Raw genomic sequence first — 17,188 nt, 5'->3', positions numbered from 1 at the left:
AGTTCTGGAATCTGCAGGGAGCCCAAACTTCTACCCAGCCAGCATTCCCCCAAGTCTCCCAATAATAGTGGTACCTCACTTGTTTAGGTAGGCCTTGTACTTGCAACAGAAAATGGCCAAAAATGCAATGTGGACACGTTACATTTTTCCACAGAAAAAGGTTACTTTTTTTGCAATGTGCCTAGCTGTGGATTTTGGATCCTAGCTCTGCTGGCACCCACGGAAACCTTGATTTCCCTAGGTCCCAGGGGAATCAAGAAAGGTGTAACTTGTGTGCTACTCACCAGGTTCTGTTACCCAGAATCCCTTGCAAACCTCAAACTTTGTAAAAAAAACATTTTCCTCTCATTTCTATGATGGACAGTTCTGGAATCTGTGTGAGGGGGGAGGGGTACAAACTTCCACCCCCCAGCATCCCCCAATGTATCTTGATAAAAATGATACCTCACTTGTGTGGTTTGGCCTAGTACCTGCAACAGAAAACGGCTGGCCGAAAACGCAATGTGGACACATCACATTTTTCCAGTTGAAACAAACCCTTTTTTTGCAATTTGCCTAGCTGTGGGTTTTGGACCCTAGCTCAGCTAGCACCTAGGGAAACCTAGCAAACCCGTACATTGTTAAAAATTAGACACCCAGGGGAATCAAGAAAGGTGTAACTTGTGTGCTTCTCGCCAGGTTCTGTTACCCAGAATCCCTTGCAAACCTCAAACTTTGTAAAAAAAACAATTTTCCTCTCATTTCTGTGATGGACAGTTCTGGAATCTGTGGGGGGCGGGGGCACAAACTTCCACCCCCCAGCAGTCCCCAATGTATCTTGATATAAATGGTACCTTACTTGTGTGGTTTGGCCTAGTACCTGCGACAGGAAACGGTCAGCCGAAAACGCAATGTGGACACATCACATTTTTCCCCTTGAAACAGACCCTTTTTTTGCAATGTGCCTAGCTGTGGGTTTTAGACTGTAGCTCAGCTGGCACCTGGGGAAACCTAAAAAACCTGAACATTTTTTAAAGCTAGACATCCTGGGGAATCCATGATGGGGTGACTAGTGTGCCTCTCACCAGATTCATTGACTTCAGAATCCTTTGCATGCTTCAAACTTTACAAAAAAAACAATTTCCTTGATTTCTGTGATAGGAAGTGCTGGAATCTAGGGAGCCACGTATTTCAACCCACACAGCATTTCCCCAAGTCTCTCGATAAAAATGGTACCTCACTTGTATGGGTGGGCCAAGTTCCAGAGGCAAGGAAGGGCCCAAATTGTATTGTGGAAACATCAAAATTATCTATCACAATACAACCCGGTTTTGCTGGGGGGTCACCTGCGTTTTTGATTTTGGGCTCGGTGTCCATCTAGGGAAACCTACCTAACCCAGACAGTTCTGAAAACTAGAGAGCCAGGGAAGTCCAGGTAGGTATGGCATCCGAAAGATCCCCCAATGTTTTCCTACCCAGAATCCCTTCAAACCTCCAAATTTAGCTGAAAAAAATCTTATTTTTCTCATATTTCTGTGTGGGAAAGTTGTGGGATCACTGGGCTGACACAAATTTTCTACCACCCAGGATTCTCCCTGGGCTCCCGATAAAAATGGTACCTCACTAGTGTAGGCGGGCCAAGCACCTGCGCCAAGGAAGGTCCAAAACGTATTGTGTAGACATCAAAAATACCTAGCACAAAATGACCTGGTTTTGCAAGGAGGTCACCTGTGTTTTTGGTTTCGGGCTCAGTGGCATTCTATGGCAACCTACCTAACACACACATTTCTGAAAACTATTCAGCTGGGGGAGTCCAAGGATGTATGGTTTGCATGGACCCCCCAACATTTCCCTACCCGGAATCCACTGCAAACCTCAAATTTAGGTAAAAAAATCAAATTTTCCTAACATTCATGTTTCGCGCCGACACAAAAGTGAATATGGACATTGCTCTATCACCCAACTCAATGCTATGCATTTTAACAACCTCAGAAGGAGAAAAGGCTGAATTGGCCTTTAACATTCAGATTACACATATATCTCTGCAGTCCCTCAACCACTTGAGCTGTCTCAAGAGCACAGGCGCGCCCAGCAGTAGGCCTGCCAAGCTGGGTGCTGTAAGGTCAGAGCTACAATAAATCAACAGGCTGACACTGCAGATTTATGTTGAATATTAATCAGCGGATTAGCTGTTCCAAGTCATGGATTAGAAACACTGAACAGAATAAACATGTCAGGAAAAAAATCAGGCATTGGTGCAGCCAATTTTGTAAATTGGACCACCAGAGAATCCCCAAAGAAATCAACAGGGCACCCGAATCCAAAACAGCACTTGGCACCCGGCCACCACTGTGTCGCCCCTGCGCAGCTGCGGGTGTACCTTGGGTGCTAGCTCAGATCCCCCTTTGCCCTAAGCCTAACACTAGGAGCTTTACTCCAACAACCTTGTGGCCTGCTCATGAGCAGCCACCACCTGGAGGCCCTCTTTCCCCTATTGGATAACATTGGGCCTCAGCACTCCGCACCCGGCCGCACTAGTGCTGCTGAGGGTCCTTTGAGAGTGCATCCTTGAGCCTGGGGGAACCCTGGTTCTTAGCCCAGAATCCCAACTCCCACAACCAAGTACTTACCTGTTAACTGATAACCACATTTTCTCCATAGGAATACATTGATTGTTTTTCCTTGAAAATTGTTGTGTGTGAAGTTGGTTTTGTATGAGAACTTGAAAACCTGCAAATAACTAAAAATTGCTTTACTTAGCTTTTCTCTAGGAAAAATCCCAGTGTGATATCTAGGCATTTCACACTGAGTAAAATAAGTTATCCATAAAGTAATCTGAAAAGTAATTAAAAGTAATCTAACAGTAATTTCCACCGTATGGAAGGGATTTACAAACCGGTAACAAAGACATTTACCTTCACCTTGCCTGTATTGTTCAATCTGCCTTGAAAAGTACCATTTACACTTACACTGTACCAGGCTTGCTTGGTTCTAGAAAATAAATATAACTAAATAATATTTGTTATACAAATTGGTGTGAGTTCAGTCTTTGAGTGGGTGACATAATTTACTGCCTGAGTGTGTACAACAAATGCTTAACACTACCCTCTGATAAAGCCTTACTGCTCGCCCACTCTACCACAAATAGTGAGTATGTTGCTATCTACTTCTACCTCTGCATACCTGTGGGTTTCCACTCTACTCTGTGCACACAATGCCTCATTCTGGCATAGTATATACAGAGCCAGCTTCCTACACAGTACACAGTAGGTCAGTCAATTTAATATATAAATGGCTTTCTCAGTCAGTCATCATAATTGACCATTTATTGTACTGTTTCAGAGGAAGACAACATGAAAACAAGTTTTGGCAAAGCTAATGTAGCTGAATGCAATGGGTTAACATGCAAGTAAACAAAAATAAAGTATTCCTGGCTTGGATGATCAAAAACATGCCTACCAAAATATCTACTCCTAACTGTATATTCTGGGGTAAACTCCTTCAAGGGGGAACACAAAGTTCAGAGAGGGCTATACTTTACAGTGGATTGTACCTTTCTCCCAGATGTCACTTTTTTATTTTCATTTTTCCTTGCAATAAATTTGAGGTTGTATGGCTAAAATAAAAAATTGACAACTATATAGCTGGAGTGCAATGTTTTGGTTTGATTAGGTGAGCAGAAGAATTAACAAGTGGTTAGCCTTGATACTCCTTTGATGTCGTTTCTTTCCTTAGGGGTGATCTATGTTTTTAAAATGTTCCCTAAGATCTCTCTGGACACTGGTCTCGACCTTTTGGGCAGTTAGCACCATATTCTACCATATTCTGACAAAAGGTCCATATTACAGAGAAGTGAATTTGATTTTGCTCCAGACCAAATTAGGCATCTAATTTTGCACCAGGACCAAAAATTGAGGAAAAGAATTTGGAAAAATATTGGGCTGGATTCGAAAAGGTATCTTACACTTTTGAGTAGGTCGAGACTGAGTAAGATCACTATTTTTCGGTATTCACAAACCACTCTTTTCAGTACTTTACAGTTTTGTAGTAACTCCGTCACTACACATGGCTAACCTTTGGCGCTACAGCATCCTCCGATAGAAAAGATTGGAGCTAAGGTCTAACTACAAAAGTGTATCTTACTACAAAGGTGCAGTTGGTGAATAGCACTTCATAGTACGTTTTGAGGTACTACTACGAAATGCACTAAAATTGCAGTTTGCGAATGATGCCCATATACATTTACATATCAAATAGCTTGTTTTTGTATTGTGCATCATACTACATTGTTCGGCCATATGTGGTATATTTACAGGGCAAATGCAGCTTCAATCAATCAATCAATCAGGGGCTTGTAAAGTGCAGCTACTCATCTGCGAGGGTCTCAAGCAGAATTGCGTCCCGGATTCCTGAAACATTTTCAAATATATTTTTGTCAAAATGGCTGCCTAACAATTGCTCCTTGTTTCATATGGCAAACGATTTCAAATACAAGTATTTTCTTTTATCTTCACCAGCACTGCACAGTCCCGTAAAACGTTTGGATTCTGACACACAATGGTCATGGGTAAGAAAGTAGCGATTATAGGAGGAGGGTCAAGCGGACTGACGTCCATCAAGTGCTGCCTGGACGAGGGGTTGGAGCCCACCTGCTTTGAGAGAAGTGAAGACATTGGAGGGCTTTGGAGGTTTAAGGTAGGTGCTAAAGTGCTCCTGCAAACTTTTGAAGGTGCACAATGGAAGGAATTCTTCTGAAAATATATCCCCTTGCTTTTGAGGGTTTGATTCTAATTCTTCAGTTGACTAACTTAAGCGGCCTTATGCATTTGTATTTTATTTTTAGGCTTGTCAGTCTTATTGCTTTACAATTGAGTCCATCAACATTATTTGTTTTGTAAAATGGTTGAATTGTTGTCTCATTAGTTGTTCCACACTTGACCACAAGCAATGAAATGCTTGGGTTGGATAGTAGAGACCACTGTTGAATCAGTGTAGACTTATCTTCTCCCGCTATATGCTTTTGCTATTGCATACCTTTTGTATTGCAGTCTGCTCACATTATGACCTCACCCAATGCCTTAATGAAACTGGTCACTAGTGTCATTACCTGGACAGTGTTTACCTGCTTTTTTACCCTCATTGTTATAGCATCCACCATTACAAGAATTAAGTTGGAGAATTAAAAAAGGAGAGGATGTGGGGCAATGGTCAGAGCTGTCGACTTTGGAACAAGGGAACCAATGGCCAGATTTATCAAGGCCTTGCTTTGCCTTGCATTATGCATTCTTTTGTTACTCTGCCCTGGGAAGGCTCTCCAAAGGAGGAGCATGGGTGTTCCATAGGTTCAACATCCCGTGATTCTTGGCTAATCACTTCATCTTCCCACGCCCAAAAAAATGAAGGAAATTATTATGCCCTTGTGTAATGTAGGTGGTGCTCATGTAAAGTAATCAAATACGTTCATGTCGAGTTTGCCCTATATGAAAACTGCAACAAACAAAAAAGTGGTGCAGCCTTCTTCTTCTATATCTTCCGCAAGCCTCAGAGATCTTTCCCTTTCTGCAACTAGACTATAAGCCTGTGAATTATCAGAGACCCACAGACACAGCATATCTAGACATTCTCGCTAGTGGGTATCACACACTCCTATATCCTGGCATCAAAGACTCTCTGGAGGGCACCAGACAGGCTGAAGGTTCAGAAACCCACTGCCATTTAACCTGAGAGCAACATATAAAAACCAGAAGCACCAAGTATACTGTCACTGCAGCTGAAGTGTTTTGTGGGGTGGGGGAGGCTCGCAAGCTTAGGTTTGAAGAGTTATGTCAAGGGAGGGTGTAGCACAATTTTGTAAGAAAAATATTGTGCTGAAAAATAATGTAGCTAAAATATCGACTGCCAAAATATTGTCAAGATAAGCATATATAGGTAAGTAAAGGTTTGCTTTACTTAAATATACACCTTGATGAGTTGGGGGGATAGATAGATAGACGGATGGATAATGTACAGAGATGTGGACTTAAGAATAGTAAATCTATACATACCTGTATATACTTACAATTGACAATATTTTGGGTACAAATTTTTTTGTAGCAGAATATTTCTGTTCATGATATTCTAACATACTACTAAAAGGGGGGGGGGCATTCTCCAAGGGTCTTTCAACATATTTTACATGGGGACTCTGTGATTTTCACTATGAAGCTTAGTTATAGCCAGTGGAGTGCTCACTTTTGCAACCACCTCCTGGCTACCATCATAATCAGAAGACGCTGACTTTAGCAAGTGGAAATAATCCACTTTCAAATACTGGTTTTCGAGACTAGATTCCTTATAATGGGTGATGAGCAAAGGAGCTAATGGCCCAAACATAAGCAGAGATTCTTTCTATCCCTCGGGCTCGGTGCCACTACACCTGCCGCACCAAAACAGCTATTCCTCTGATTACTCGATCTCCAAGAAGACCGTCCATCCCATTCCTGTACAGCTATTGTTGCCAAGTTTTTGTGAGTCTTCTTGCTAAGTTTCTCTCCTTCAGCCCCACAACATCCGCAACCTATAAAGCCTCAGTTATTGGATCTGAGTACACACTGGGAGGGTTGATTAAAGTTTGGCAGATGCGGGACATACCCATGTATACGCTCTAAAGCAGATAAGGCGTGTGCTCATTTTTGGTAGATATCCATGTCTGGCAAACACTAAGGGGGTAGATTTACTAATATTTCATGCAGTGCAGCAAGGTAACTTGCATTGCATGAAAGGAGAGAGCAAAAATGTGCCATATCTACTAAGATATGGTGCAAATCACAAAAGGAGGAGGGAGCACACTGCCTGGCATGCTAGCACACAATTATCCCAGATGCAATGTGGTAAATGAAGTGCATGATAACACTCACTTCAGTTAAAAGTCTTTAGCATTCACCATTGTTGGTGCAGCCTGTGCCGTGTATCTCTAGACGTGTTTCAGGATTGTTGTCCTTCTTCAGGAGTGAGTAGCAAGTGAAATTTGGGGGTGCTGGTAATGTCACGCAGAGTCTTATCAGGCTTAGTACCACTTCCAGAGATATGGTGCACTCCTGCTCTCTCTATTAGTGCACTGTGCACTGCCTAGAGACAATACAGGCACCCACATGCCATGCTGCAATTGTGTCTGCAGTACAGGCAGCATTGTTTTTGTGCAGGAACGGGCTCCTTCCAGCACAAAAACAATCCTAAGAGGCAATCTCTTCTTTCTATATGTGCTGTGGAATGCATCATGCTTAAAGAGAGGAAATAGCAAGGAGCAATGAAGATATCTCATCTCGTTGTGCCTCTTCTGGGTAGGCACGCCAGTTTGCCACAAACCCAGGTTTACAAGTCTTAATAAAACTTTAAACCAAAATACATGGGTGAGTGCATGAGAACACTCTTCCTCCACCTATGTAATGCCTACTCAACTCAAAGTACAACAAGGCAGGGCTTTGTCCTGCATTTGTTACTTTGTATTTACTAAACTAAACAAAGCCACAGAAATTAATTTTGCGTGGCGTAGTAAGTACTATACTTTTTGCATTGGGCTGCATTGCAAAAGTGACGCAACATCAACACAAAATCTCAGTAAATCTGTGCCTAAATACCCTAAGGTCGCCAGGGATTAGTTTTCTCTGCTAACAGAGAAGGCCAAGAGACACGAAGAAAGGGCCTTTTGTTTGCCACTGGGCAAATAAAATATGAAATAGTCCTATGTAAGGAATCCTCCAGCCCTTCAGTAGTTTTCTGGCAGGTTCCACAAGCCGACAAAAGCAACAGTGATGTAATGGGGTGGAGGCCTAAAATCCAGGGTCATGCAAGCTTTAACACAAGCTGTCCTATGCACATTCTAGATCCCATGAGCTCAATGTGACCTGAGATCCACTATGAGACTTTGGATATTATTTGGGGCACTACGTATCATATGCATAATACAATGAGAGCATCAAATAACTGTAATGGCACATCACCAATGGTATCTCACAGGGCTTGTGCACAAAAAGCCTTTTTTCTTTGAAACTGTGGATTTATTGTTACTTCTGCTGTATGGTGACACAGACCCTCATCACTACGCAACTGGATTACGGCAACGCCCTCTAGGTAGGAATCACTGCACACCTCCTACAGACACTTCAGACCATACAGAACATCGCAGCCAACCTCACCCTCTGCTTTCACAGATGAACCCACATCACACCCCTCCTCAGTCAACTACACTGGCTCCCTGTATAGGAGAGATGCCAATTCAAGCTGTTGACCCACGCACACAAGGCTTCACACAACTAAAGACCCACTCATATTAACCACCGCCTGAACTTCCACCAACCATCGAGAAGGCTCCACCTCCCTTTCACGTTCCAATACTCCCTGCATCTACTGAAGCAGAAGTGGAAGACGCTCCTTCTCCCACATCACAGCAAAGACCTGGAGCAGCCTCCCCAATCACCTCTGGACTATCACCTCACTTCCGGAATTCCGAATGGCCCTCAAGACCTGGCTGTTTGAAAAAACCTACAGGACCTGCAAGCACCTGGATACCCTATCAAGTGCTTAGACACACTTTATAAATCCTGATTGATTGCTTGATTGAGGGTGAGGCCAAACAAACCGGCCCAAGGCACATGCACTCAGTAAAAAGGGTAACATGTGTCCTATCAGTATTGCTACTACTACTGCAGGCCTATCTTGGTTTTGTCAGGGCTCTGGGCTGACTTTGAGATTTGTAAACATATAATTAACCTTTTCATTGTAAGACAGTAGTATTAGTACATGGTAGACTGGACAAAACCCAGGGAAGAGCATTTAATAGCTGTGACACCCAACAGCACATGGGCAATATAACTTTTAGCACACATCACCCTTACCTCAACTCACATAGGCGGACAGACAGGCTAGCACTCTCTATCTGCTTCATGTCCCTGAACAAACTGAAGCACATTTACTACATTTTCTGCTCAGAATTACGTGAAAGGGCCAGAGCAAAAATGCACCATATTTAACTAAGACCTGGTGCATTCTGCTCTCTCCATGCGCTGGCGCACTTGTGGCAGCCTAGCACCAACGCAGACCCCCTTGAGTCACAGCCCAAGGGTGTGGTGGAGAGAATAGTCTTTGATTAATAATCAAAAGGGGGGGGGGAAGGAATATATGATCCTTTCAGTTTCCTTAGGTTCAATATCATATGATCATGGGAGAAGGATCACTTGTCCTGCATAACTAGGGTATGCTGGTACGTTCTTACTAGTCCCAATAAAAAGCCCTCATGCACGTGATCTATATGGTAATATAAGCGGTATATCTTGGTTCTCCGCTTTCCCTCTCACGTGTGTGCATAATCATTGGGTTTCGTTGTTGTGCACCCTCCACCAGGAGGTTTTACCCTTAGTTAAGAGCAGTAGTCACCAGTGATGTGGTTGTGAGTAGTGAGGTGAGTAGATTAAAAATCCCTTCTATCCAGATTTGTGTGTTTATTCTTCTGGGTTCAGAGATATTAAAATTAATTTTAAGTGACTGAGAGTGATTATGACTCTCTCACAATGTGATGTGTGAAATAGGTCGACATGTTTCAGCCCTCTATAGCCGATAGGTCAATGGGGCTTTCTTCAGGACCAAGGTGTAGACGGTGAAGAGACCAAGGGCTTAAATGACATATGCCGTCTTCATAATCCAACAGGAAGCAAATTTACATTTTATTCACACCCGCATAATACACTCTCAAGAAGTGACTACATTCTTACGAACAATGTCCTCACTCCGATTGCCTCAGCACCTACGATCAGACCAATACTTATATTAGACCACGCACGTATATCAGTGGACCTAGTAATTGCTCACAACCCCCACCCCCACCCCCAAGTCAAAACAATGGAGATTCAGTGAAGAAATTCTTAAATACCCATCACTCACTAACAAAATAAAAAGCTCTTATCAACAATTTCTTGCACGATAATGACGCTAATGAAATCTCTAAAGAAACCTTATGGGATGCCATGAAGGCTACCCTTAGAGGTGACCTTTTTAACATTGGGGGAGATTTACTAAGTTTTTGCACCATGTTTGCGTCGCAAAGGTGATGCAAAACGGCACAAAATCCTTTTTTCTTAATTTACTTATAAATAACGTAAAAGTAATGCTGCTTCATATTACTTTGCACTATGGGGGCATACCAAGGGTTTACCATGGGTGTTCCCATGCAACCACCCGATGTTTCTCATGCTAAACCCAATTTACTAAATACAGTAGATTAGGTTTAGAGTAAAAAAACTGTGCCCTTTTAAACTAGCTGGAAGGAAGGAGAAATGCTTTAATTTCTCCTTCCTTTTCTGACTTTTCATGCGCATGCAAAGTGGGAAAAGCGTTCCCTCATCTCTAGGCCTAGTATTTTATACAGGAAGGGTACCCTTCCTGTACAAAACCTACACTAGACTCAAACAAACAAACCCTAGCACTATGGCGCTAAGGTGGTGCATGGCGCACGGCAGCTGAAATCAGCACTTGCGCAAGGGAAAGGGGAGGAGAGAGCCATATCTTTGAAAATATGGCGCTCTCCTAATCCTTCCCTCTTGCGCAGCCTCGAGGGAGGCTGCGCTGCATTGCGTGGAGATTTGGTAAATCTCCCCCATTATGTCTATTATAAACAACCACACAAACAAAAATCTCAATGATCTGGAACAGTCAATTAAACAATAGGAATGGAAATTTACTGTAGATAAAACCCAGGATCTGTTACACCAACTTAAGAGACTAAAATATGTGTATAAGAAGCTTCTGAGCCGCAGGGCACATACCTGGGTACAGCACAACAAATGAAAAAATTCAAAGTGTCAAACAAAGCAGGTAAAACACTGGCAAATTACAAAAAATTCAACAATAACTATATCTCATCTATAAGAAATAAGTCAAATATGACCACCATAGTCCCACTACAAATATGTAAGGCCTTTCATGATTTCTACAATGACCTATACAATCCCAAAGAAACTGCACCAGCAGCCACTTGTGGGAAATACCTGGACAATATTCAACTTCCAACACTCACCGAACTGGATCTCATATCTCACAACCAACCTTTCTCGCGCTTAGAGATCATAAGTGCTCTACATTTCTTAAAACCAGGGAAAGCGCCAGGGCCTTATGGCTTTACAGCCACCTTCTTTAAAACCTTCTAAAGAGAACTAGGTTCTCAAATGGAATCCCTTTTCCAACATTTCAGGGAGACCGGTAAAATCACATATACAACCTCCAAAGCCACCATCGCCATAATTTACAATTAAGGGAGGGATCCCCTAAGAGGTCAAAAATTACAGACCCATTTCCTTCCTAAACCTAGACTGTAAAATACATGCAAAAATCTTGGTGACTAGGCTTGAGAGAATTATCCAATTCCCTTATCCATCAATCACAAACTGGGTTTGTAAAAAGGTGGGCACGGATCAGACAATGTTAGCAGCTTTTGCCACATCATCAAAAAAGCTAAATTGCTTACTTCACCCTCAATGGCCATGGCCATCGAAACAGAAAAGGCCTTTGGTAAGGTCTCTTAGTCCTTTTTGCGGAAATTGTGCAAATTGAATCTCTGCTATATGTTTATCTGCCAAGTTTTTGCTTTATACTTGCAACCTTCTACGCCCAATAACGTTAATGGCTTCCTTTCAAATAAAATAAACGTAGCACAAGGGACTAGACAAGGTTGTCTCCTATTACCTCGAATCTATCTCTTAGTAATCGAACCCCACTTGCCAGTATCAGAACCAGCACACGCATTAAGGTCATGTCTATTGGGAACACTCCCTACAAAGTTGACACTTACACTTACACTTAAGTTGACTTACTTACTTATTTTCTCTCAAGAGGCGGAAACTGCCATCCCTGGAATCCTAGGCGATATTTACTCACATGTGAAGTTCTCAGGTTACTCCTTGAATCTAGAGAAAATCAAAGTCTTCCCACTAAACTATTTAACTCTACCGAACAAAGTAAAGAAAACTAAACTTCATTGGCGATCTTCACAAATCAAATATTTAGACATATATTTCAAAGGTAATCTAGAAGACACAAAGAAACTAACCAAAGAGATCCTTCTAAAAAGAATCAAAGAAACTCTTTCAGCCTGGTCGTGGAAATTCATGACCTGGTGGGGTCCCGTGAAATGTATCAAAATGATGATTGCCCTGCAAATAAACTTTAACACCGCCATGGTCCCCATACAACTTCATATTCAATTCTTCAACAATATAGACGCCCTAATTTCCGAATTCCTCTAGAAGAGGAAAAGTGGTAGAATGGCTCTCAAAAAATTAAAAATAAGTAAACGCTCTGGAGGCTTTAATATCCCCAACTTTCACAAATACCAACTTGCTTTCCTAATCAAACAAACCACCTGGTGGTTAAACACCCAATCCGAAGATGCACCATTATGGCCACATCTTGAAGAATTTCTAGCCATACCATGCTCGCTAATCTCAACGCTAACCATGAAAACACCCGCATTTGAATACTTGCATGCTGTCCTTAAAGATACCATCTCAGCACTTACAACACTTGATAAAATGCTATCACGCAGAATTTGAAATTCAGACTATGCATTTATATGGAATAACCCTAAAATTAAACTTGATGGCACTTCCCCATCATGCAGCCCTTACTCATTAAAGAATATATTATTCCTCAAAGGGCTTAGCCTATCAACAAACACCAAACCATTTGCAGAACTGCAAAACTCCTACAATCTGGGAAACATCGAATTTTACAACTTCCTCAAAATAAAAGTTACTATGAATAAATTCTAACCCACACAAATTACACCTGATTCCCCTCATCTATAAATTAACCAACCTGCCCCACGCAGTTGCCACAGACTACAAAACTCTCAATTCTTCCAAGACCAACAAATAAATTCCCTTCTAGAATCCAAACAAAATGAATAAAATACACCCATAATTCTTTTTTATTTTTTTATTTCAAGGTATTTTATAAAATTTTTAGAAGCAAGGACATTAGCATTTCTGTTACAGGGTTAGCCAATCGCTGTTTGTACAATAGTGTTTTGAGGTACTTTGGCATATGTATTTAGCTATTCCCACATGACGTAGTTTGCTGAGAACAAGAAAAAGGGTGAAAGAAAAGAAAGGCAGGAGAAAAGGGGTGAATGAAGAGCAAGAAGACAGGCTCTGTGGTTATAAGTCTTTTGACATGTGGCTAGCTTGCTTGTGGAGAGATAGGGAAACCTATTGACCCGAGGGGCCATAGCAGTTGCGCTCAGTTGCCTAATTCTACTCTTTCAAACATTACTGATGAAACTTGAAAAAAGAACAGGACTTATGCCCTCAAATACAAAATATCCCAAATGCAAATATTGGATACTACATAAGGTATATTGGACTCTAGAAAAACAATGTAAATATTAGGGCTCCTGCGGTTCCGACATCTGCTGGAACTGCCAAAACTCTCCTGGCACCCTCAATCACATGCTATTCCACTGCAAAAACCTTCACTCCTTCTCAATGTAATCAAAACGTAATAAATGCTATCTTTAAAATTGATATTTCCCTTAATTTCTACATAGTGACCCTAGGTCATTGGTGCTATTCTCCTGCCTTAGGACTAAACCAACTAGACATGTGTCTCATGGACCTACTACTAATGGTAGGACTAAAAAAAAATTCTTTGTGAATGGAAATCATTCTGAAATCTGTCACATCATACTTGGTGGCATGGGCCTGTTTCACAAGAAGTGCAGATAATACATTTATTAACAAAAACTCCAACGGTCTTACATCACAGAAACTATGGCACAAACTAGATTTATAAATAAAAAAATCAAGCCTCGATGATTTAGAACACAATACGTCCCATTTCCCAATGCTGACATCTCTCCATGTCTCTCTCTTAAAATCATTCCTTTTTTACCTTTTGATTCCCGTAGAACAGTAGTACACGCCCTAATCACACCCCATCTGGACTATTCTAACAGTCTATATGTTGGCGCCCCGGCATATCTCATTAATCAACTGCAATTAGTACAGAATTCTGCGGCCCGGCTGATTTGTAACATCCCATACCGCCACTCGATCTCACCCCATCTGGCCAAACTCCATTGGCTACCAGTGAGATTTCGCATCCAGTTCAAGGCCTTGGTCCTTGCGTTCAGAGCCCTCAATGGTCGTGGTCCGGCATACCTAAGGCTTCGAATCAGGCGATCTTTAGCTACAAGGGATCTTAGATCCAACCATCTTGGGCTGATGTTCTGCCCACGTTTTCGCCTATCTCGCACAGGCGGCAGGGCATTTGCTGTAGCCACTTCCAGACTGTGGAATGCCCTACCAGTAGAACTCAGACTCCTTTCATCCGAGGTTGCTTTTTGCAGGAAACTTAAAACCTGGTTTTTCTCCCAGATCTAGCTGGGTGGAACTTCCCGCTTAACCCTCTTGGACTACACACGCTGTCAGCGCCGGGACACCCCCGTTGGGGGTAGCTGTTCGCGCTCTACAAGTGACTAAATAAATAAATAAAATAAATTAACTACTAATAACAGCAACAATGCTGACCGCCTCATCACTGCTTTTACACTATCTCTGACATCACTTTCTTCTCCAACCCCTCCTTCACTATTTTCCCTCGTTTTCCACTTGGGGCATCCTTATGTCTTCTTTCGTTCCCCCTGCACCCACCTTTTCTGTCTTTCTCACTCGGGGCCTAGAATCATGACCATTAATATCTCATACACACATCTGTGCTACAGATATGTTTATTCATCTGTCTAAAATGGACCTTATGCATGGATGCATTAATAGAATAAATGTATTGTCTTCATTATGAATGCTCATTAGCCATCATTATTACCCCCTTCCTTTTTAGGTCTTGCTGAGCCAGAGCGCATGCGCTGTCAGCGAGACATTTAGTAAGCGGGTTTCAAAAGTGCTACCCATCACAGGCTTGCAGGCGACCAGCTTGCTAGAACGCACACACACGCGTACGAGTGCACAGCACTTTTTCCCGTTGCGCGCACAACATGTGCACAACTCGCGTCACCACTCGTGATAAACTCCCTGCTTGCAGCAGTCCACTGTCCACATGTGAGAGCCAGCCTACCTTGGGGAGAGGGGTTTATGGGACAAGCAGTTCTGCTGGCTGGTGTCAGCAGCGCGTGGTCTCCTGCTCTCAATATTCCTATGCTAGGCCATGCGCTTTGTAAATTTAGAGCGTGCCTGGAGCGGAGATCGGTGCACTGAGCACCCAACAGTGATTGATGCTCCCCCCTGTGCTTCAACTGGATGTCCTGCATTGCAGCTTTCAAATGGGGTTAAAGCGCTCCCAGTCAGACAGTGCGTGCTTTAAAACCATTTGTTGTGCATTTGAATTGGAGGAGTCGTACATTTCACTCCCCTGCCTCCTGCTTTGCTTGTGCTGACCGACCTAGCAGACCGTCTGAATGACAGGCTGTAGTCAGCTTTACCTCTGACAGGGCCAGTCTTGGAACCAAAGCCGCCCTGGCGAATTTTCAGACCGAACCCCATATGGAACGGACCGAGCGACAGAGCAAGCAAGCCAGACCACTACAAGGGGTATTGTGGCGTCTTCCTCCTCCCAAGAAAATTTTGAAAATAACGGCAAAGATAGGCTATTTTACAATAACTTTTACTGCATGCAAAGTAAGAATGTCAGACGTCTCAGTCTGCATAAGTAATTACACTAATAGCGATCTAAATATATTTTACTATTCGATTTTTAAAATTTTAATTTCTTTTGTAGAGCTACTCATCTCAATTTAGGGTGTCCACACACGCATTTTGCATAGAGACAAGTGTGGAAATCAATGAACAGGAAATGAGACATAAGGCAATGAGGTTTACAAGCGGTAGGCTCACATTTCATCCAAACTGGCAGGGGTTATATGTTGAGAGCGCTTGATCTGGAGAAAGTCTTGAGAAGCACAAGGGGGCATATTATCAAGAAAGGGCATTAAAATTATTGCCGTTTTAGCGGCCGAAAACTGCAGCTAAAGCGGTGATAATAGGCTTGATAATATGCCCTTGAGAATTCCAATAGAAGTTCATGTTTTGGTGTCAACATGGGCTTCTATTGGAATTCTCTACGGCATATTATCAAGCCCATTATCGCCGCCTTAGCAGCAGTTTTGTGCCTCTAAAACAGCTATAATTGTAACACCGTGCTTAATAATACGCCCCAAGGTCGGTTAGGTCTGAATACGTGACACACGCAAGCCCTTGCATTTCACCAAAGTACAGTGTGTATTCTGGGACATTTTGCTTTATGGTTTTACATCATATTCGGAACCTTTAAGCTGTGCATGTCACGTACTACAGTTTGAACCAATAAAAAAGACTAGTTCTGACCTATTCAGGGTGAGATAGGTGTGTTAAATTGCTGGCTGAATGGGCAATGCACACTGGGTCCATCTTGCAGCATGGACGTCATTTAGGGGCTGCAACCCCTGGCACTGCATTTGTGGCCTCAGGCCACAAGCTGCCCCTGGGGTCCTCAGTGCCAGGACCACAGGGGCAGCTTGTTCTTCAGAACGTCATAGTGCGCTCACACGTGCCACTCGCTGCGCCCCCCTGCATCACTCTCAAGGAAATGGACAAAGTCATTAGTGGTTTAACCAAGGGCGTAGCCTTTTAATCACAAAAACACAACTCATTGTGCAATGATAAGTGACAACCTTCGTCAAAGTAACTCATACATCGTTATGAGAACACCATTAATAAGATCCACCAGATCACACATGATTGTTTGAAAGTAGGATATAGGGCAGATAAACAGTTCATCCATTGTGTAGACAACACATCAGTATCTCGACCTTCCTCTACCGAGGAACATTTCAAAGGTTAATGGCAAGTGCCAGCAGGCCCCTTACCTTATCCATATTAATAACTTCCAGGGCACCGCAGCGCGGTCCATCCCTGGCAGAGTTCCTCTACCGAGGAACATTTCAAAGGTTAATGGCAAGTGCCAGCAGGCCTCTTACCTTATCCATATTAATAACTTCCAGGGCACCGCAGCGCGGTTCATCCCTGGCAGAGTTACCTACCACTCGGTAACTCCCCCAAAAGGTTCCATTTTTTCAGGTATCCCGGGGTAGGGCCGAAAGGTCCGGGACCACCAGTAGGTCAGTCCCTCCCCTCCTGCCAGCCCGGTGCTCACATAATAAACCCCCTTCTCAAGGGAAAATTCCAGTAAA

The 17,188-nt window shown here is 42.8% G+C and overlaps 1 protein-coding gene across 2 annotated transcripts in view; it reads left to right on the top strand.

Annotated features, from left to right (window-relative positions):
* The window catches only part of LOC147747926 (flavin-containing monooxygenase 5-like), a 418,557-nt gene that overhangs the window by 92,067 nt on the left and 309,302 nt on the right, over positions 1-17,188 (top strand). For both annotated transcript variants that reach the window (XM_086956872.1, XM_086956863.1), the window contains exon 2: positions 4,497-4,674. In XM_086956872.1, the coding sequence (XP_086812998.1) occupies positions 4,537-4,674 (138 nt within the window). In that variant the 5' untranslated portion in view covers positions 4,497-4,536. The remainder of the gene's footprint in view (positions 1-4,496; positions 4,675-17,188) is intronic.

The sequence above is a fragment of the Lissotriton vulgaris genome, chromosome 1_1 (genome assembly GCF_964263255.1).
Source record: "Lissotriton vulgaris chromosome 1_1, aLisVul1.2, whole genome shotgun sequence".
NCBI classification, from domain to species: Eukaryota; Metazoa; Chordata; class Amphibia; order Caudata; family Salamandridae; genus Lissotriton; species Lissotriton vulgaris.
This window is presented reverse-complemented; position numbering and strand designations above follow the sequence as displayed.